The 22,675-nt window shown below is 38.2% G+C and overlaps 1 protein-coding gene across 1 annotated transcript in view; it reads right to left on the bottom strand.

Moving 5' to 3' along the window:
• Positions 1-22,675, bottom strand: part of LOC104288866 (glutamate receptor ionotropic, delta-2-like) — a gene marked incomplete at its 3' end in the record, with an annotated part of 606,323 nt that overhangs the window by 156,223 nt on the left and 427,425 nt on the right. Inside the window, exons 3-4 of the mRNA XM_009887740.1 lie at positions 16,668-16,952; positions 260-465 (exon numbers count right to left, since the gene is read on the bottom strand). Coding sequence (XP_009886042.1) covers positions 260-465; positions 16,668-16,952 — 491 coding nt within the window. The remainder of the gene's footprint in view (positions 1-259; positions 466-16,667; positions 16,953-22,675) is intronic.

The raw sequence follows: 22,675 nt of genomic DNA, 5'->3' as shown, positions 1-22,675 counted from the left end.
CTAGTTCCTCCGCATATTAACTAAACGCTTTTGCTCAAGCAGAATGTAGTTATACTGTTCTGTATGCACATTTCTGAGCATGAAAAAACATCCTTGCACGATGATCTTGGAAGAGAGAATATTTACATTTTCAGTTGGGGTTTTGGGGTGGTATTATTTTGTTTGATTGATTTTATGAAGTCAAATAAACTGAATCTTTTGACAAACAGCTGCAGTCTTGCTCAACAAAACAAGAATTTACTGGTGATAAAACACCTACCTCTGTTATGAATGATTTCGCTGTTGAGGGGTTCATGACAAGAATAGCCCGTCTCAGAGTGTCCCGGTAGCGATTCAGTTCTTCTATTCGCATAGTGGCAAAGAGTCCCGTGATCATTTTATTGATATTGTTTTCTACTTTCTGCAATGCTACATCCATCCCCTGTTGAGATACTTTGTCCAAAAATTCCTGTATTCCACGGATATCTAGGAAAATCAAAAGCCAAACAAGATGTTTATTGGTAAGTGGAAAAAAAGACACAAAACTGTTAAGTTCATCTCACAGAAGCATTTTGTTCAGCGTCAGGTAGATTCTTATGGACTTTCACTTAATATTCATTGGAGCTCTTCCTGAGCTATGCTCATGGCATTTCTCAAAGTACTAAAAGAGGAGAAAGAATGGCCACACTTCAGCTACCGTCCAAAAGAACCACTGGAAAACAAACCTACAAATACTTCTGGCAACTTACCTAATTTGGTCATTCAATCATCACACTTGTTTCTTATTTTTCTTAACAGACTTTCATGCTAAAGTCCATAAAGACCAGTGAAGTTATGATGACTGTAACACACAAGGCTTCCTTTGAATCAGGGTTGTCAGAAAGCAACCGAGAGGGAGGAAGGTAGGAAGGCAGATTGTTTTCTTTTATGGAACTCAAGATTATGTTATCCACTGCAGCTCTAGGTAGCTTAAAGTTTCTAAGTCAACTTTGGGCTGTGCACTCATCAGAAAGTCTTAATCTGGTTATAATTTGCACAGCTATTTATTTCCTTCAAAAACAAAACAGAAACCAGACATATAGTTGCAATGGTACTGCCTGCTCTCATCCGATATCGTCACTGGCAGCTGAATTTAACAAGTTCTTCCATAGCAAACCACTCTAGCAGAGCTTTCTGTCTCAGTCTGAGTAAATCCTTCTTTAAAAATGACTTGGAAAGGAAGAATTGATCAGCAAAATGCTAAAACTGTGTTCGCCACCTATCTTGTCATACCTTTAATGCCTCTCCCAAACTGGAATACCTGGGTACTCTCACATTGTGATGCTACCTCAAGCTGGTCCAAGTCTTTGGAAGGCCTTTTCCAGTAGTGAATTCCACAAGAGTGAGCAAAAAGCTTCTTTGTTGTTATCTTTCCTGCTCATTTGAATGGCTTTATCAAAAAAAAAAACCCAAACTTTGAGGCTAAATTTAAAATCATTCCATGACTTCACATGTCAGAACAGGGCAGAACCTCAGGAAAATCCCTCCTGCCTCACTGAGACCTCACTCACTACTGCAGTTTCTGAATCTTCTTTCTGGAGCTAAATCTCCAGTTCCCTGATGCGGCTCATTCACCAAGACAACCTTCCTTCCCTGCTGGCACGCCAGCCTCCCACACATCCATCTGATCTCATTTAGAGGAACAAGACATAGTCTTAGAGCCAACAAACCAGAAACTGTCTGACACAGGCATTAGTTATTAAAAAAAAAAAAAAAGGAAACCAATAATGCAACATAAAGAAAACTTTCTTCAGAAATTACTTCTTGAAAACTCACCAAAAAAGTATTTCTCCCATTAGAATACCAAATCTGGGCTCTCCTAGGTGTGTGGTGGTCAATCCCATCCCTGCTAGATTGCAGTTCCTGTCTTGCTTTCCTCCTACATCTCTACAACTCTGGTGCTCTATCTTGTCTCGATCACTCGTTTTCCAGGGGAATGGTCAGACCTGAGGCTACAGGCTTATCATGCATCTTTCTTCATGAAACATATTTGAGAAAGCTTCCTGTTAGATTCTCACAACTGCTTGGCTACTCTGAGATCTTTCATCCTCATCTATCCTCTTCTCCTACTCCCTGTCCTTCTTATATGGGTGAAGGGGGTGTGGGGAGGGCTCTATTTAATGTTAACATGGGTTGAGTAAATATGGGATGGAAAAATCTCAAAAGCATTCACGTTACTGGAAGCACCTTAGATGCTGTTCACATGTGATGCAAGAGAACAGCAAAAGGCTGGAAAAATCAGACTGAAGGAATACTGTAGCGGATGCCTGACCACGAAAGGCTCTAAGCGCTAGAAGAGACGTTACACGAACAACTATAATCTCTATCTGGGTAGGGCTCTTGGTTGGGCCTTAGGGTGTTCTATTTTGCAGGTGATACAAGTGACACCATGCTGGTCTATTGTGATAACAGCCCAGGGTAACCCCAAGACAAACCACAGAGAATATTGTAGTGGAGCATGTAGTAGTTGTTTTACTTTATCAGGACTGCAGTAGCTACATTCTCATAGGGGTACACTGACAGGTGACAGCTTTTAGAGAAACTAAAGTTCATTTTAAGACCAGGGGAAATCACAAAAATCACTCCTTTTGGAAAAACATTGTGAGGAAGTCCTCTAAAATTTTCCTGTGAAGCTGCGTAGACCCCAGCACCCTCCGCTAGCCATCAAGAGCGCAGTACTACCAGCACTCAGCTGTGGTCAGTCCTGCAAACATGAGGCAAACGTGGCCGGAGGTCCCAGCTGCAGGGGCAGAATTCTATGACTCCCCACCCCCAGCAAAGCATCCGCAACATGACAGAAAAACCTGTGTGATATACCCCTAAGAAGATTATGGAGATATCACATGTGGATTTAACATGGGACCTATGACTGTGAAAGTATAAGATCAGTGCAACTAAGGTCTGGCTAGCAACCATGGCAGATGAACGCTACACAGCCCAAAAAGAGCCTAGCAGGAATACTCCAGTGTCCAGATCTTCAGGGAAAAGCTGGAAATACCTGAGGTAGAAATCTGTATGCTGACTTTGCCGGAAAAACTGTACCAAAACTAAATTCAAGCTTTCCTCTTTTCCAAGTGTAGTGAATACTCTTTTTACTAAGCTATACATTCGAGGACTTGGGGGCCCCAACATACAGGTTCTGACAAACACAGATTTTTGCATTTGACTTCAGGTTATGGCAAAATAAGGCATCTGAGACGTTCTGGGTTTCACAGAACTCCAGCAGCCCTATCAAGATGATCTGAGGCTTAGACACTCACACCTTGATCTACTTATTTTTGACCACAAACAGTGGCATAAAGAAAACAAAGTTCAGTCTCCACGGTACAGAAAATCTGCTTGTCTCCCCAGCAGACATGCACTAACTAGAGAGTATTACAGATAGCCATCTTCCTCCGGCACCAGATTACCAAGATACTTCAAATTACAAAGAAATAGCCATTTAACAGCTTATAACCAAAACAGTCCACAAAAATAATCCAACAGGGTCAGTCTTGGAAGTCAGACTGTCACAACCAGCAAGTTGGGTCTCTTGTCTAGAGCTCTAGAACACCACGGACTGGAAAGAAATGGTATTTTAAGTGTTTAAGCTATTTTGGGTGTTCAGCACCGCAACCCCATTCTTCAGACACTATCGAAACACCAGTATTACTAAACACTTGAAGAATAGTTTAAACATGAATAAAATACAGCCTTACCCTAAAAATAAAGTTCCATAAGAGAATCAGATACTAATTACAGCTTCTATTTAATATCTAAATCAGGAAAATTAAATTCAATCTAATCAGAGATGTTAGAATTTTTTTGGCACTTTAAATACCAATTTAAGAAGCAACGAGATCATTTGAACTGCTACAAATATGCCTAGTTTTATGTAAATGATAAAATAACTTCTTTTTACTTTAACCCCTTAGTTCTAAAGTTCCTGATGCTCACTCACTCTGAGATTTACTCACAACATCCAGACAAATGGAATAAGAACTTGATGCAACCAACCAGTTGGAGCCAAAATTATTGAAGTACAAGGCACACATGTAAATGGGATCTTGATGCATCATCAAAATATCAGGGGGAAGAGTTACTTAGGCTATGAAAGCCTTTTAGAAAACTTAAATTCTATAGCATAAATCCATATATATCCTTCTCTGACACAAGAACAAGGTAGGCAGGAATTGCCAAACAAAGTTGAATTTGTCCTTTCAAAACAAGAAAGTAATTTCACTTGACCTGAATTTATAAACACACTGGAGTTATTGCTTGATATTCTGTATAATCTGTGTAGTCCCAGAAGCCAGATTATGGGATCAAATGGCTTTGTTTGCCACAAATATCTGCAAATATAAACAATGAAACAATTATATTGAACCTCCTCTAAATGAAGGGCCAAAAGAGACAGAGATCCAGTATTATTCTGCAGTTCTACATTTACTAGGTGACCATGCCAACAGTATGGTATCTGTGTGATAAACTTCTCGGAAAACAGCACCATTCTAATGGAAAAGATACCAAACCAGGATTCATAAAACTTCTTTACTACTTCTGCCCTTGGCATTGATACAACACAAAGCCGTGGGCAGGAAATAAATACAGACTTCGCTTATACCTCAGCTTACCCAGTAGAAGAATGGAGATATTGGTGATGCTCACATGCTGCTATGAAACAGCAGAGAGCACATAAAAACACCCTGCTATTTAAATCATGATGGTGCTTCCAATATTTCAGCAGCAAGTCACTAGCAATGATCATATTCAAAGCGTATGCCAAAGAACAGATGCTGCCACTGAATGGGCAGCATTATCTTTCCTGCGTGGATTGTCTCGAAGTGGCACATATCCACACTGCACTGTGGAATCATCTTTCTAATAGATAAACTCCTTCTGCAGGAAAATCTGGCAAGCAACCTGTGGCACAGATGGCTCTGCTGTGGAGAGACAGGACTGTTCATGTCTGGAACACAGGTGTTTCTCGCCCTGAATTTGCTAGCCAACCTGTTGCCCAGCCAGAAGACGCATTTTTGTTTTCTATTTAAATCAGATGAGTCACAGTCATTTCCAGAAATGCAGAAGAGCCGCTCATTATCACCAGTATTAATTATCCTCCTTACTGATGAAAGCCAAAGTTACCGTATAGAGACAGACCACTGCTAGAGCCAAAGTTGCTATCTCCTCTCCCAACTCATGTCACTATTAGTTAGCGTTACATTTTCTGTTTTCACTGCACAGCCATCACTTCCACTCTACGCATGCATGCACAAGAACACAGTACCATTCTGCAGTCAGATAATCAGCTTCAGCTATAAGGTTAAACCAGGCTGGGAATTTAAATGAAACATTACCAAACATTCTCTTTTTAACCAAGATTGTGGCTGATTTAAGAGATTGCCAAGTTGGCTTGGAAAGTCTAATAAAGAGCAAGGCAAGCAAAATTTATCAAGGACACTGTTGGAAATGACCTTCCCTGACTACCCATACATAACCATGCCACCACAAGGTGGAGGTCTGTAGGAAGGTCTTATGCTCTGCACCAATGATGCACAGAAGGTCCAACACTGGGCACACCAGACTGGCTGTAGCTGAGGTGCACGTGCAGAGCATCCTACGTGGGTGAGCGCAAGGCCTGTGGCCTCCTAAGCTCTGAAGACCCGACTGATATACTCACACGCAGGTACTCAGCATGACATAACTCAAGCTGAGATCTGAATTCAGGTGCCAGCTCTACCACAGACTTTTCATTACTGTGTCAGTTGTTGCGGACCTGACCTAAAAACGAACTTAGGAAACGAAGCGCAAGTCAAATTGAGTGCAAGCACCAAAACCCACACCGTCTTTTCATTGAATAATCTTTTCAATACTGGAGAAACCACAAGAAACAGATTAATATCATAAATGCTGCTGCAGAGCATGCTCAGAGCAGAGCTAAGCATACTTCACAGGCTATGGGTCCTACACCTAAATCTCCTTAAATGACCAACCTGGCAGGAACACTCAGACCTCCCTTCCCTAACACAAACAATAGCACCATTTAACAGAAAGCTCAGTAGCTGTGTGGCAGAAAATATGCCCAGCCAAGTGATAGGGAAAAGGAGACAGTATTTTCAGCAGCTCAGGAGGATTAAAAAAAGGAAGCTTTTCTCAACACCAGATTACAGGAGAGAGTGTGTATTTGCTCTCTTTTCACTGAAGTCTTTATACTGTATATGTGATACAGCTCGTACAAGAAGATTCCTGACTTCCACAGCCTGATCTTAATATATATATATATATAAAAAAAAGTAAGCCTTCAACAAGAGGGGTTTTTTGGGTTGTTTTTTTTTTTTTTTAAAAAAAAAATAAATCACTGGATCAGATGGTCCTCTCACTTCTTTGTTCCCTCTGCCCCTACATAACTTTCTTTTGCCATTTCTGTTTCTATGCAGAGGAATAATTTCAGAGGGAGCAAGTCCCCTAATTCACCTTGGGGAAGTCTAATGATCAGGACATCCTAGAACAAAATATGCTGAGGGTCAGGCATCTCATACAGGAAAACCAGTATGTATATGCAGTAAAGATTTTACAAGCCATACAAAATGAACAGTAAATATGAAATGACTCGCATGCTAAGTAACTCTTAACACCTTATTAAAAATGAGAAATCTACAGTAGATGTAGATACAAAGTTTCTAAAAAAATTTCAGATCATACTATGACTGGGAGAAGAGAAAGATGGCACTATTCACCAATGGTAATAAATTAATCTATCCACCTCTATCATTGTATTCCACCTAAATTACAAGGCACTCACAGTTACTCAGCACCTTGGTTATCTCAAACCTGGTTTACAGTCATTAGCTCATCCTCCCTCTGATACCATTTCAGATCCGAGAACATCTTCCTCACAGTATCCAGATGATAAATACCGACTGATTCAGCTGTGGCAGTAAAGGTGAATGCACCTGTCATAAATATTCGCTGGCTGATTTACACAAAAGACCACTTTATTTGTACAGTTCATGAGAAAAGCCATTGTATAACAAATTACACTGTTCAAATTCTTATCAAGAAAGCTTTATAAGTCTAGCGCAGTGATTCTTCCTTACACAGTGATAGCTAACATGACAGCAACTATTAATTATGGAAATGCACCGCACACAAGGGAGCTGTGCAGCTCTGGCCAGACTCTGCTGGTGCCACTGCTCTTCTTAAAGCCTTGAGCAAAGCGTTCGCATTCCTGTGCACGTGTTGGTATTTATTAACATGGTTCAGATCCAGACAGAGGAAAACAACAATTTAGTATGATGATTCGATAACAGTCCTTCATCCTACTTTCACAGAAGTGGGATTGCCTCTCATTAGTCAGCTTACATGTAATTCAGAAAACTTCCAAAGTAAAATAAACAAAAAACCCCATCTACACAGCTCTTTCATATTAGCATTTGGGAACTCAGAGGGAGAAGTTACATGAACTGTTTCAGCTGGCTTCAGAGAAAATAGCAGTAGGTCAAACTCATTGTAAATAAATTTAAACTCAAATGTTCAATTACATATGAAATCTTATTTATATTATCAAAATTTCTGGAACCTAGCAAATGGGGATGATATTGAGGTAAACTGAAAATTTGTAAATGATGAGAATGACTGCAATTTCCTCCCTCGCCTGCATTTTTCTGAAATTCCACATATCTAAAAAAAAAAAGAGAACAGATTTTCTCAAATTTCTTACTGTCATCCAGTTGAGAGAAAGGAAGAAGAATATACTTACATATGTTTGGGTTTTGTTGGGTTTTTTTTTTGGGGGGGGAGGGGCGTGGCGGAACATGTTTCCATTTCAAACCATAATTAAAACAGTAACTTCATTTTTTTTGTTTGGTATGAACTACTGTGGCATTACTGAAATATCTACATAATCCTTATTTTAAAGGATCAACCAAATGTCATTTACATTAGCCACTTTTTGTTTCATGCCATATATCAATTACTGAAGATTATCCTTTAAACAAGAAAAATCAATACAGTCAGTCTCAAGTAGCTGAATCAATGTTGGGAAAGAGATAAAAACTTTTCCAGTTTTGAAATCCTGCAAGATTTAAGTTTCCAACCTTACTGGTGATTGACACAAGATTTTTCCTTTGAGTTTCTCAGTTTTTTAGCTGGAAGAAAGGAAGAAAAAAAAAAGCAGAGGATAAAAAAGATAAATAAAATTGAAGCTAGAACTAATCCTTAAGAGTATCAGCTACTACCTTAGCTTCTCAAAAATAGAAAGGGCGTCAGACTGTGATCACCCCTCGCCCATGGAGGCTGACAAGCCAATAAATTCCATAATCACATACTTTTGACTGTGTAACCTGCTTTCTACCTCTTTATCCAATTTCTTTTGACTACAGTTTGCATTAGATATTTCCAAAAAGCTTCTAGGTGTTCTCTTTCAGTAAAACAACCTCTTGCAAAGAAATAAATTTTCTCCGCCAAGTGCCTCCAAAAACGATAGGCTTAGAGCCTAGCGCTGTTTACCTTCAGCATTTACTCTCCTTTTAAAAAATCACACCAAATTGGAAAAATTATACTTAAATCCTATACAACTGTACAACAGTGCTCCATACCTCTGCCTAGATAGATGCCTTTATTTAATAGAAAGTAATCTCTACTTATGTCTGTATGATACACCAACTCTCTCTGCAGGTCCCTACTGCTCCCTGTTGGATTTCGTAAGAATGAGGAACCACGCATCCCTTTACAAGGAGGTCGTGAGGAGCAGCGAAGTGACTGTCCTTGCAGACTTCCTGGTAATAAACCAAGTGTGACTATATGTGTTATAATCTCACTTAAGTTGTTCTCTGACTGTGCATCAATTTGCTCCCCAATAATTTTTTCAGTCGATTAAAAGTTTCCACTATGGGAACAGGAATGTTTTATGAGTAGACTGGTGCTGTGAAGAACATAAGCTACGAAAGTGATGCTGATAAACTAAGATTAAGAAACATGGTAATCAATATTTTCTAGCTCTTTCCTGTCTCTGCTTCCTCTTTTTCTTGACTGGTTAAAATGCTCACAGAGAAAGTTCCGTTTCAATTTATGATACTATGCAGACTGTGCATATACGAAAGAAATCTCATACCTGTGCAAAACCTCGAGGTAGCACCTCATTGACAGCCACTACCCATTGCACAGCTATCAAGAGAACATCTACAGTTTTATTTTGACCTCAGCACTGAAGTTACAGACATAATAAAAAATTTGGTCTTTCTTCCTTACTAACACAACGTAGACGGCTGTCAGGCCAAGCCTTCAAACACTTTATCCATTCCATCCAGAGCAGCATGAGCGAATGACGAACCCTCTCTTCTACATATTCACTCATAGCTCCTGGAATGCATTTCCCCAACCTCTTATGTGGTCAAAATGCAGAAGCATGGCCATTGTTCCACCAGAGAAATTTTATAGAATAGTTCAGTTATCTCAGAAGTTGAATAATTCTAGGGTCAACCAAAATATATATTCATTTTCCAGTGGTAATGTCAATCAGCAAAAGCAAGCTGTTATGAAAGTTCTCACAAGCAAACGCTAACTTGCGATATAATTGACACATTAAAGTTACATGGAAGAAAAATACATGTTCCTTTCCTTATCTGGATGACATAATAAATACTAATGGAAAAAAAAAAAGTTCAATAATAAGCTTGAATTAATTATATGTTTATTGAAGCACAGTGAAGTAAATGAGCACGGGAAGTTGGCAAAGAGCCAGATGAGTAATAAACAGTTTTAAGACTGTCTGGAGGCAGACTTGAGAATATTATAGTCATCAGGCAGCTGAAAACAGCCTTAGGGTAATTATAAGCATTTGCAATCGATTAAAGAGAGTATGATTCTTTTATGAATCTTTATTAAACTTGCATTAAAACTTTAAATGATTTGAAAATGTTATGTTTTCAAGCACATCTTTGTCAGTGGTCATCATACATTTATTTCTGGAAAATGTGTATGCAGGAAAGTATCAATGGAATTATTTACTTTATATGGATTTAAGGAGATACTAGGAATCCAGGGCCCATACATGCAGATGGGCTCAGAATATCACCCCTCTTACAAGACAGGAGGCAGCCTCTCTGCAAGCAGCTCAGCCTTTCAAAGTTCTAGGTATAACCCCTTCTTTTCCAGGATCTTTAAAGAATAGTACTCTGATCCTATAGCGTTACACTCTTTTTTGTTGTTGTTTTAGAAACAACCACTTTTCTGGGGCAGGGGTGGGGAAAATGCTCTCTTATCTTCATGGTTTCACAGACCTCTTTACTTAGGGTGGTATCCTCACTAATACAGATCTGACTGCTCCCCTCCTTGAGATTGCATTTTATTTTGTGTCTTTCTCCAAAATCATAGAATCATATAGAATCTTAAAATGGTTAGAGTTGGAAGGGACCCTAAAGATCATCTAGTTCCAGCCCCCCTGCCATGGGCAGGGACACCTTCCACCGGACCAGGTTGCTCAAAGCCCCATCCAGCCTGGCCTTGAACACAGAGAAATATGGCATCAACAGCATCTTTTTAGACCACTGCCTTCATCCTTTCCTGGTGCACAAATAACCTGAAACCCCTGTGTATGCTGAAGAGCAAGAGGAGAGATCCATACGAAGTTTCTGTGAGACAGATGTCCTCTAAACTCTTTCCTACTGCTAAACCTTCTCTCTTCCCTTTCAGCAAAATCTTCAATTATTTCTTCAATCTCCTTTTACTATGGGAATGCCTCCTTTAGCCTCACAGAGCAAATTCCCTTCATAGCCTTAATGCTTGTTTTGTTTCTTTTCTTTAGAAAAGTTAAAATTAAATTAGCACCTAAGGGAATGACAAATATCCATTGCCAAATATATGTAACATTAGTAGGAAGGTCTAAAAACTGTAAGCAAAGATATCTTAGTCCTGGAATCAGTAAATATGGCATAAATCAACAGTGATGGCTGCATATCAAAGGCATGCTGGGTTGAAAAATACAAGGTTAGGCTAGAAATTTGGATAGAGAAGTGGGGTTTAACTTTTTTTTTTTAAATATAAAATACAGAAGGGTTTTAAAATATTACTGCCACTGCCACAAAAGAGAATAGGAAATAAGACTACATACATTCTCCAGAAACAATCTTATTGCCCCAACCTTTCTAGATCAAGCGAAGAATCTTTCCATCTGCTTTGGCACCAACAAAACATTAAAAATAAATATATTCAAATAGCTAGACTTGCTCCTTTTCATCTTAGAAATGTATAGGTACCTACACTGTAAATTGCACAAAATTCACAATTATGTTCTTGCAATGATTGACTGGTTTCTTCATAAAGAATTTACTACTACAGAAAAGTATCTACATATTCCTGGAAAATACAGTGAACTGTAAACTACCTGAAGAGTAAGAGATGAATTACAAAAGCTTGCCCCAGGTTGATACACCACAGAGGTAAAACACAACAATATGCTGGGATTCCAGGTCAATTACTCTGCTTATATAGCCTGAACTCACACATTCAGATCTCAACTGACCATATAATTTGTTTTCCTCCTTTGTTTAAATGTCTAAGTGTCTTTTTCATGCTGCTATTTGGGGACTGGCCATTGTCAGATGCCAGCCTGTGGGTGAGGCAGGATTTGCTTTTTCAAACTGCATTTTGTTTGCTTTGAACTCAAACCCATAAACTGAAGATGTAATAACTTGGCAAAGCTTGCTCAAAATGTTTACAGATGTGAGTGGCTCTTTTTACAAAAGTAAACTCTGCAGTTTCCAAAGGTATAAGTTATACATTTGCAGTGTCCAGTCTGAAAATGCCTTCACTGAAAAGGGTGCTGATGGTCCTAAGGAAGAGTTTAGAGGCTTGGAGGAACTGCCCAGTCTCTACACCGGCTTGTGAGAATGAGATGCACAGCTACCCTCTGCAGCACAGTCATCCTACGGTTTGAGCTGAGCAGTCAAGAATAAAAAGAGTGGGAGCCGATTTGGCTGCTTGTACATACTGTGTGGATAGTAATTTTAATAGCAGGTTGAGAATGGCATCAATCTACTGCATAATTTTGCTGCATTTCACGACGCCTACTCTTTAACTGTGTAAGAAAACTATCCTTAATGGTGTTTGAAGAAGTGCAGAATTGTCCTTGAACACTTTTAATATCCTCGTATGAATTTTTCTTAAACCAAATCAGATTTCATGTCCTGGCCAGGCCTTTATCTTGTTTTATCTCAAGGAACAAAACACATTGAATACAGGGGGACTGACTGCACTATTGTGACCAGGACTTTGATCTAGATCATCCCAGCAGTGAGCAAGGATGGGGGAAAAAACGACTCATATTCTGATTTTCTCAAGTTCATCTGAGTTTATAGTAAAGAAATGTAAAGATACAATTGTAGTAAATGAAATACAAACACCACCTAAGTCTTTTCTTATCTTCTGATTAATTAACTGTTACTATGTGTTAGACACATTTGTTACTGTCAAGGCTCTACCACGAACAAAAGACTATGGCTTTACTAAAGTCTTCCACTAGTTACTCAGCTTAACTAAGTCAACAGCAGAAAAATACTTTTTTTTTATTATTATCAGTGTGTCTTTTGTTTCACTTTGTATTAGAATAGTCAGCCTACTTCCAATTTTACTTGGAAAAAACCCCATCAGTTAAAAACTTAGATGTCAATTATTTCAGAAATGCCTTTCTACATCACTTCTTCAACACCCAGCTGGTTATGACTTAATGAAAGAACTGCTTCCTGCAGAGACTTTAACTTTCTTTGTTAGTAAAGAACCTTTAAGCAGACTTGAATCTTCTAGCATTTAGATAGAAGTGTTAAAATGTTAAAACTGAATACACTTGTCTACTTACATTCAAAAAAAGAATTTGGGAGTTTTAAAAAAGGATAATGTTGGGGAACTAACTCTCAGCCCTGAAGAAAGACACATTTCCAATTATAAATAATTCTCTAACTCTCCGATAATGAAAAGGAATCTAACATAGACTGCTAGATAAAAATCAAAAGCAACTCAATTCATAGGATTAAAAAACTATGGTATTGATAAATTAACACATAAATGGTTGCAGCCTCTTTTAAAGGTGCAAGGGATCTGGTTTAGCACTGTATTTACTTTGGACATGAGCACAATTTTACTTTAGGAAAATTTATTTTAAATTTGAAATGCCTATTTTCTTTCACCGAACAAAATTATTACTGTAAATAATTTCAGTAATACAACTAAAGTATTTTGTTATAAATCTTTAAATTAAATCGCTATACAAAATAATTTCTCAGAAAGGAAGGTACTGGAATTCTGCTGGTTGCTGGAACCAGTCTAACAGCATTTTCATATTTTCTAGCTTACAAAAAGTTGGCAAAAATGGGAAAAAAAAAAAAAAAGGATTAACACACATCAGAATCAATATTCCCATTACTTCTCAAGTTTTTTTACTTCTCTCATTTACTGCTATGGAGTCATCACTTAATGTTATGAGACACACCTTGAGAAGGAAAGATCATCACATACAAAGAAACCCCACTGGGGCAAGAAATTGCTCTGTTTGCACAAGTTTAAGTTCTGCAGAGGACTGTGCAGAACATATCAATAATCTCTTCCTAATATGAATTTAATTCTAATGCAAGTGTTGATCTCCCACCTACTTTAATGTTTAATACTAAATGTTACATTAAAATGTCTAATATTAACCACTGCAAGCAGTTAAATGGAGCAAAGCTTCCGACCAGAATTTGATTTTAGGTCTGTATGAGCTGAGAAAAGAAATAAGTCTCGCACTGCGGCAGATCCTCTCAGGCAAGCTGAAGAATGGAACTGGGATCTTCCAGAGGGAATTGCAACCTCCCTTAGTCTGCACCGATGCTTTGACCAACGTGTTGGCTTACTCCAGATCTCCACCCCACGTCTGCATGTCCAGTCTTGAATTCTTTCTAAACAGGCACAGAAGCTAATGGTAATGTTCCCTTCCTCAATCTCTTCTGGGCTTTTATAAAACCCAAAGTGATGCTGGGATTTTATTTCTTTTTTTAAAGTATTTCATATCTATAGGCCCACGTAAATGAATAACTTTATCAAACATCACAGAATCATAGAATAATTAGAGTTGGATGGGACTTCAGGAGGTCACATAATCCAACCTCCGTCTCAAAGCACAGTGAATACACAATACAGACTTCTCCACTCTACGATCCGTTATCAAGCAATTCCACCTCCTCTTTTCACACCCTGAATTTCTCCAGCCTTCCCTCTGTGCAAGCCCCTCTGTGGTAAATACAGAACCTGGGAAGAGAAAATGCGCACTGCTAACATACTGGAAATGCTTTGAGTATATCAATAAAATAACAGGAAAAGGGGAGAAAGCAACATAATTTGTTAAGATTTATAATAAGCTCCTGGCAAGATTGCTCTCTAGGGACTGCTAAGAAAATAATGGCATCACGGGTACAAGGAAAACTACTGCCATAGATCAAAAAGTGGCTAAAAGAATTAAGAACAGGCAAAATACTGTGTCAAGCTTAATGATTTCACCTGAAACAGGGTAGTGAGGAATTAGAGAGGCATTCAAGTACGAGCAAGAAGAGGGATTGGAAAGACAGTGAACAACTCTCATAGTAATGCAAATAACAAGAGAGGCCCTCAGGTAAGAGATGGTGATCTGAAACTTCTGCTCTCTTGTTCCTTATTAAAAGTGGAGGAGGAGATAGTCAATGAAACCAGCAACACAAAATTTTATAAAGAAACTGTAGGAAGCATAAAGAGAATACAGAAACTGCTTGCTGCCCTAAGATGGCTGTTGAAATCAAGGATTTAGCACAATTTAAAGAAACATTATACCTTTGTACAGATCATAGTCCTATTCAGAGTTGCAGGTTAACTTAAAACTCGGGTTGAGTTAAAAAAATATTTCTCTTCATGTTGTTAGTCCCAAACTATTCACATACACACAAACAAACAAAAAAGGACAACACAAACCCCCCAAAACCTCACAAAACATCCACCCAAAATACTCAAACCACACAAATGGTTAGAAAGAGGACAGACTGCTCAGTACATACAAATGAAGACTTTTTTGCAGCTTTTCCTGATGTACGTGATAGTGATCACTGATCAGAGTCAGATTACCGATCTGTCTTGGCGAGTATGGCATTACTTGTAGACTATTGAAGTCAGAACGCCATAGAAGCTGGTGGAAAGACTTAATATCTGCCACATGTCACGTCTGGGGATGATGTGTCACTGAACGAGCTACTGGTCTGAAACTTGTTCCTCACAGGCAGGCATCTGTGTTACATAAGTCACACCATAATGAGATTCTTACCCAGAAATCAAGGACAAAATGACACGGTGTCTGAACCGCATTCTCAAATTAAATAATGAAACTGGAATAATTTAAAACTAGTATTTACAAATATAGTTATTCAAAAATATTAAATATAAAATTTGTTCGAGTTTTTTAAACCCCAAAATACTTGCAAAAAGATATGTTTTAGCTGGCAAGATTATGGTCTTCTTCATAGGTACACTGGTACTTAAATGCACAAACTCATAAAAAATGAACAAAAATACTCTTTGCTGCAAGCTTTTTGGATGGGTTTTTAATGTGTGTGTTCCTCATCCTATGGCCGGTGCTTTTAGGTGCTGCTTTGTTATAAATAGGAACTCTCCTATTCATCATTTTCTATCTTTCTAATTTAAGAATTTATTATGTAGCCAGGGAACAAAAATCAATAACACCTGACCTGAATGAACCAGGTGTTATGCACAGCGAATTGCTGAATTGAGCATTTTTCCATAACTTGAAGACTTAACTTTGAAAATAAGTTTTAAAATGTTCCTCCAAACCAGTCATGATTACTGATGAATAATGGATGCATCTGAAGAAAACAGGTCTGGTTTCAAAGCAATTTTCCATAGAAAAAAAGATCATAAAATTAGTTAGATAAGGCACCTATCCTACAGAAATCTGTCCAGCTCTCCTCTCAGACGTAGAAAATATCTGTACTGAACTCGGCTGAGTCACTGAGCTGAATGGAGCAGTCTTGTGATGCTGCCGTCTGTGTCGCACTTTATTATACAACAACCATCAATTCAGCACCTTTCAGGAACACTGAATGAACTCAAAAAAGAAGGAACATTGTCTTCTCCAGGCCCTCCTCCTCAAGTTCTTCACTCTACGGAAGTTCTCTCTACAAGTTCGACATTTATGAATAGCAGTTCATTCTTGCTGAGGTCTCTGTCCTACATTCACCACTGCTTCAGCTTCTGGCCATCAAATATATGCCAACAAACAGGAGAGATTCATCATGCAAGAAACAATTCTACAGAATGTAAAAACTTAGACATTGCCTCTTGAATTGTCATCTTAGATTTCCATAGCCCAAAAAAACAAGAGAGCTTGCTAAAAGATTTTATGCTTCATGAACACCGGCGGTACAGAAAGCCAGGCAAATTCGTCATTTATCAGCTAACTCTAATAAAGAAATTATCAAATAAACCTGTAAACGTTGATGGATTTTTGAAATAGATTTCTCTGAGGTGCTGTGAAATGCTGACAGAACCATAAATGTTCACAAGCAAAACATAATCTACTGGAAGATTATAAAGATGTAATGTGACTGCTTTCAACAGAATTATGGATTTGACAAAAATCACCCTGCTAAATAAATACTTACCGTAGTCATTATCATAAAAAATAATGAATTTCTGCCAGGCATATTCCGTGACCACCCTCAAGATGACATCATTTAAATAGACAGGGGGGCGGACGGAGAGCGTGTAGTCATCGTTGCGGTTGCTCCTGGTGAGCCCACAGCCGCTCCTTGGCGTTCCTGCTGTTGAGCGCTGGATGAAGAGGTGAGGGATGTGCATGGCGTCTGCCAGCGACTGCAGGGATCCTGCTGACGTGCAGCCAATGGAGCTGACAAGGGCCAGGATGCCTTGGTTCATCAGGTCACAGGCTGCAAAAAAGCACAGCGATATTCAAGATGAGAGCAGTTCAGTGCATAGGGCCTATTTTGCTGTTGAAATGCAACATGTTCAATCAAGTGAAATATGGATAAAATTTTGCACATTGAGTAATTCAGGCCTAAAATTTGTGAAAATCACGAGGCTTCTCTATTCACTTTGAGCTGCCTTGTGCTGAAAGCTGGAAGACTGCCCCATCCACCTGGCCCAGAAATGAATTATCCTTTGAAAATGAGACACAACCCTGGGCCTTCTGGGGAACAGTAAGAACTGATTCCAGCTACCAAATTAACATGACCACCCAAGGAGATAAGCACTCTTCAAAGTCTTGCACAACAGCTCCATGAATAGGATCTTTGCATTCTCCAGAGAAAACATGAAGAAGTAACAGCTCCAACTTGATGTCAACTTTTGAAGACAACTGAATATAACTATGCACATTAACTTGTCGAAGCAAAAACAGAATTGCTTTTGGTTTTAAGAGATATATATATAATAATTTTATGTAACTTTTTTTGGTCTAAACAAAACAAAAGCTAGTCTTATAAACAGCAAAATGTTTTCAAAATTCAGTGAACAGCTCATATACATTTACTCTTCTCACTTCCCTAAGAAAGGCATGGAGTTGTTTATGCAAAAAATAACACCTTGTAAACTAATGGTCCTGTTAATGAGGGCTGAGTTACAGCAGACAGTCTCAAGTACCATACCAATGACATCCACATTAATACCAAAGGCGTTTATCGTGATTAATGTTAATGCAATCAATAAATATAAAGAGAATTAATAATGATTAGGTCTGTAATTTTGAAGGATTACCCCGTGAAATAAAGCAGAGTCAAGTGTGTATATTGAGTTTCTAACAGACTTGAGAGATTGAATGAAGAAACAACATGGGCTTGTAGCGTAACTCCCTAGAGCACACCCAAGGCTAAATTTTGAAATAATTTGCCACTGGCAAAGCTACACATGCAGTTAACCTGCATTTACACATGTAAATTAGGTAATGGGATGGTAAAGAGTAATATGTATTTACATATGCATATCTAGTACTAAACTGTGCAATTACTTATTTTGCAGCAATATTCTGCACACACGACAGGTGCAGCCAAAAACAAGAAACCCACATGTGAGAATATATTCCCCTAAAAATACGAAAACATATTTTAGCGCCAGACCTGTTGTCTCATATCATATGGCTCTTACTCACAGTGAGTAATGTTTTTCTCCACAAACACTTATCGATCTCAATATTCAATGGAAATATTTACAGTCCGAGGAATAGAGTTCCACATTCAGGCCCATGTGGAACCTGACTTTGTAGCCAAAGGACAGTACCGGAGGTCATGAACGCAGAGAACCACCTTCTCCTAAAGCCAGTGTATTATGCTCGTTAAGATAGAGAGATCTAGAACATGCCATGGTGGACTCCCAGGGTGTACAGATACCGCTGAGGCTCCATCTGATGGGAACACTTCTGAATTCCTTCATACAGATAAATATGGGAAGGGCAAGTGTTCCCACAGAGAGGTTTCAAAGTGTTTTGGCTTAGGATAAAGTGTTCCCTCTTTATAGGCTCTGAATATTTCTCAACTTTTGGGCCAGCTTCTGGGCTTTGGGTCAATAACCGTAAGTATCCTTTTTCAGAAAAGTACCAAATATCTTTGGTAATTGGACAAAAAAAAAAAAATAAAAAAATCAGTATCTCACTAGTTTCTAATATTCAAAACATTTCAAAACAATTTCATTAGCTATTCATCTTTTAAGCGGCTTGTTTATATTCTTCATCATCACTTTCAATAAGGATAAAAGGCTTGTCAAGTTATCTTTTTAGGGAGACGCTGAATCTCTTTCTGGATATGGTTCTCCCACATGATGTACTGCAATATCTAGGTTGCATGTACCAGTGAGAATGCTACTACTTGAGAAAAACTTTTTTCAGTGATATATTGATCTATTGATCAATAAATACCTGTAGTTATTTATATGTCAATAGACACCCTTATAGATAGATATCGATAGATGAATAAAATTGATGTTAGATTTTGCAATAGCTTTCTTTTAATTCAGTGAAAATTTAAGTCTACGTGGTCCTGATGCCACCTGTTCGAATAAAATACGTAGTGTGTCCCTCCAGTCTCTCAAACATTACTTTTAAAAATATAGCAGGGTCAGACTGCATTACAAAAATTGCTTGAAAACATCTAAATTTCCAGGCACACTTTCAGCCCGAGAATAACCAGCACGCTCCCCATAATGCTATGAAGTGGGAAACATGCTTTTTGTTAAAATTGCTATTGAAACATGAAGGGGAAGAAAAGAGCACAGAACATTTAGCTCCACAGGGCCGAGAGCTAATACTGGCAAACAAACTGAATAAAGGATTAAAACCCACTCTCTTGACACTGCACCACGTTTGTTACAATAGCCTCAGGACTGAAGTTGCCCGTGTGGCTCTTTCTTCCATGATACGCTTATGAGAATCATGTGTGCTGGGTTGGGGCAATATGCACTTAATTATGCTCACAAATGAACCTTATTCCTGTACACTCAGAGACTATTTAATACACAGACAATTAGCTGCTGGAGAAAGGGCTGTTATCTCAGAGGCAGCATTTCTAGAAAATGAGTGCGTGAGTTGCAGAGCTCCCCTCTGAGTCAGTCTAACTGGATTATTCTTTGAATAGAAATATAATCTCTACAACATATACACGTACGAAGTTAAGCCTATACGATATGTCAAACTGTCACATATGATATTCACATATTAGCCAAGCAGAACTTCTGTTGGCTCCAGTGGAAGAGTTGATTGGTAAAAAGCATAAGACTGAAGTCTACATGTTTTCTTAAACCCCCTCCCCCCCCCCCCAAGTTCTATTAAATCCTTTTCCTAGTGATCCAAATCTTTTACCTGTATCTTATGAATTGACTAAAAGCTCTAGTTCAAACATATTTGAAATCCTGGTTGCATTCCTTCTTGAGCCTGAAATATCAAAATTATATTTTGTCCCATGTGTGCTAAAAAATATCCACATGCTCGCATATATATTTATAAAAGGACTTAAATGCTACCTTGCCATTCAAAACTCTGTTGCAATTTAATTTACTATGACCACCTTAGAGATTGTACTTCCAAGCTGGTATTTAGTCTACTGCCAATATGATCAAGGAATATTAGTTTACCATTAACTAGAGAAAGAAAAATACTGCTGTGTCTTTTAAGAGCTCAGGACAGCAGAAATGTCAAATTCAAATGGACTTCTACACAGCTCCATTGCAAGTTTAACAAAGAAGGAGCAGAAGATTAGCAATAGTGTTTATAAAGCATTACAGTTTCATAGCATAAGTTATGTTTAAACATCAGTTGTCCAGACATTAATTCGCCTTCATAACCACCAGATAGTGGATGCTATTAAAAACTGGATCTTCACCAGCTAAAGGAATAAAAGCGATCACAGAACTTTACACATTGCATAAAAAAAATATATCAGGAATGTCTATAAAATAAGACAATTTAAAGTGTTTCTCCATTGCAGATACAAATAGAGGCTATCTCATGTGTAGCACACACTGGCATATACCCAACATTACACATAACTTCAGCTTATCTTGTCTTTCTAAAAAGGCAAAGTTACTGCATTTCCAACAGTGGTGGGCCAATCGCCAGTAACAAAAAGGTGATCTTTTAGATTAAAATCTCTTCTGATTTAGTGTGGCATGACATCTAAAGAAAATAGAAAACCCCTAATTTTGTGTTCACTGTCCTATTTTTTTAAAAAAAGAGCATAGCCAATGCAATTTGAAATAAATAATTTACATTTAGGCTATCAGCTTGTACAAGCACTTCCAGCAAAGCAGAATTTAAATGGCTATGGTTACAAATGTGTCCTTTAAAATGCGTTCTTTGTAAAAAGGAACAATGGTAGGTCCTTAAATAACTACTAGTTGCTGTAATTCAGAAAAAAAAAATAAATCTATAATTAAAAGCAAGTTTAAAAACAGACGCAGGAATAAGACGCACCAAAAAAAGAGGACTACTGAGATTTAACAATTGCTATGAATGTGAGCATTTCTCACTTATTTCTCCCCTTTTTCTTCCTGATAATAAATCATAACAAATCACCCTCATACATCACAAACTGATGAGCCAAAGTGGGGGAAAAAAAAAAAGAAAAGTGTAAGATACTGGAGACTTCAGTAACAGCTTAATTTTGCCCCTATTTAAATTGCTGGTTAAACAAAGTCAGACCAACGCAATGTTTTTTTCAAAAATGTGAAATATTGTGCATAAAAAGTGGGCAGTATCCCTTTAAATAATTAGAGACTTATTCTAGGGTTCTTTTAATTTTTATAATTTAGAAACTACCTTGCCCCATCTAGAGCAGTAGTGGTGTTTGACTGAGTATATGTTGAGTGAAGAGAAATTAGAGCTAAACTCTGTTCCCAGAGTCCTGGTCCCATGGGTCTGACTTGAACACCCCAATGTCATTTCCCTGGACGTCCTTTTGAAAGCTGGCATCATTTCAGTCCCACTGCTCCTGGATGTTTTCCAGGTATTACCCATGTGAAATAGTGCCTCAAAGCTATTTAGCTGAATGTGAAGCTGCGGGAGGGAACAATCGAACTCGCTTCACTGATATCTCTGTTTTGGGATGGAGAGTGAAGGGTTATAAACAATATTTTCCCTGTGGATCTGCTCTGTAGTTTGGAAGTGTTCCAAGAACTCTGAAACTAGGAGAGCTCCATACAATTGGGCCAAATTAGCTTTGCCTTGATTTCTGTAGAAGGTGAGTATAGCCTTGCCACCATAACATTTTTTTACCTTCTTACTCTCTTTTGGGGTCTGTACGATTAACCACCATATGGATCACAGGTTACTTGGAAGGATACTCAGATTCTTTACCCATTTCAACAAAATAGCCAGGAAACTACAATCCAGTCAGAGGTCAGGGAGAAAAACCTAGTCCGTAAGAATCTCGGATTTTCCCCATACATTAGCCACAAAGAGAGTATTTACAGATTCATTAACACATTCTGGAAATTAATCATCCCTTCCATCACCCTATTTCTACTGATCCACATCCAAATCATGATAAGCAGCTGATTCAAGGAGCAACACACAACACCATGTGACTTGAGCACCTAATAAATGAATATCAGGCAATCAGAACTTCTACATGGCTTTGAAAACAAACTATTATTTCTTGATTTGCTCCTCAAATCCTTTCTTAGTTTCAGGATGCTGATAAAAACTGAGGGACTGTAGCACACAAATTCCCTATTGCAAAGTGTAAGGAATAAGGTTAAAGCCTGAATTTCTTCCACTAAAGTGTTCTGTTTCCCTCCCCATCAAGTGGCCATGCTAACCACAATGCAAATTTTTTGGGTCTTTATCCGTCACCTTTAAACAACAGTCCCAAAAACATTCATGAATTCATTGCAAAAAGGTAATGTATTCTCATGAAAAAAGCCATGAAAACTTACCAGAACTTTAAACATATAAACTAAAGGTCTTTTTGTTCGGTGTCCATAATCTCAGATGCAAGAAGTAAGGATAAAATGTGATGATGAGACCCATTATCAAGTGAGTCTAGCCTCAAATTTTCTATAAAACTTCTTAGTAACTTTTAGATAGCAATTCTGCTCTTGGAAATTATTTTTCCTTCATAACACAATGGTTCATCCCAGACTTAGAGCTGAATTATTCTGAGATGAG

This window comes from Charadrius vociferus, unplaced genomic scaffold (genome assembly GCF_000708025.1).
Source record: "Charadrius vociferus isolate BGI_N301 unplaced genomic scaffold, ASM70802v2 scaffold296, whole genome shotgun sequence".
Lineage (NCBI taxonomy): Eukaryota > Metazoa > Chordata > Aves > Charadriiformes > Charadriidae > Charadrius > Charadrius vociferus.
This window is presented reverse-complemented; position numbering and strand designations above follow the sequence as displayed.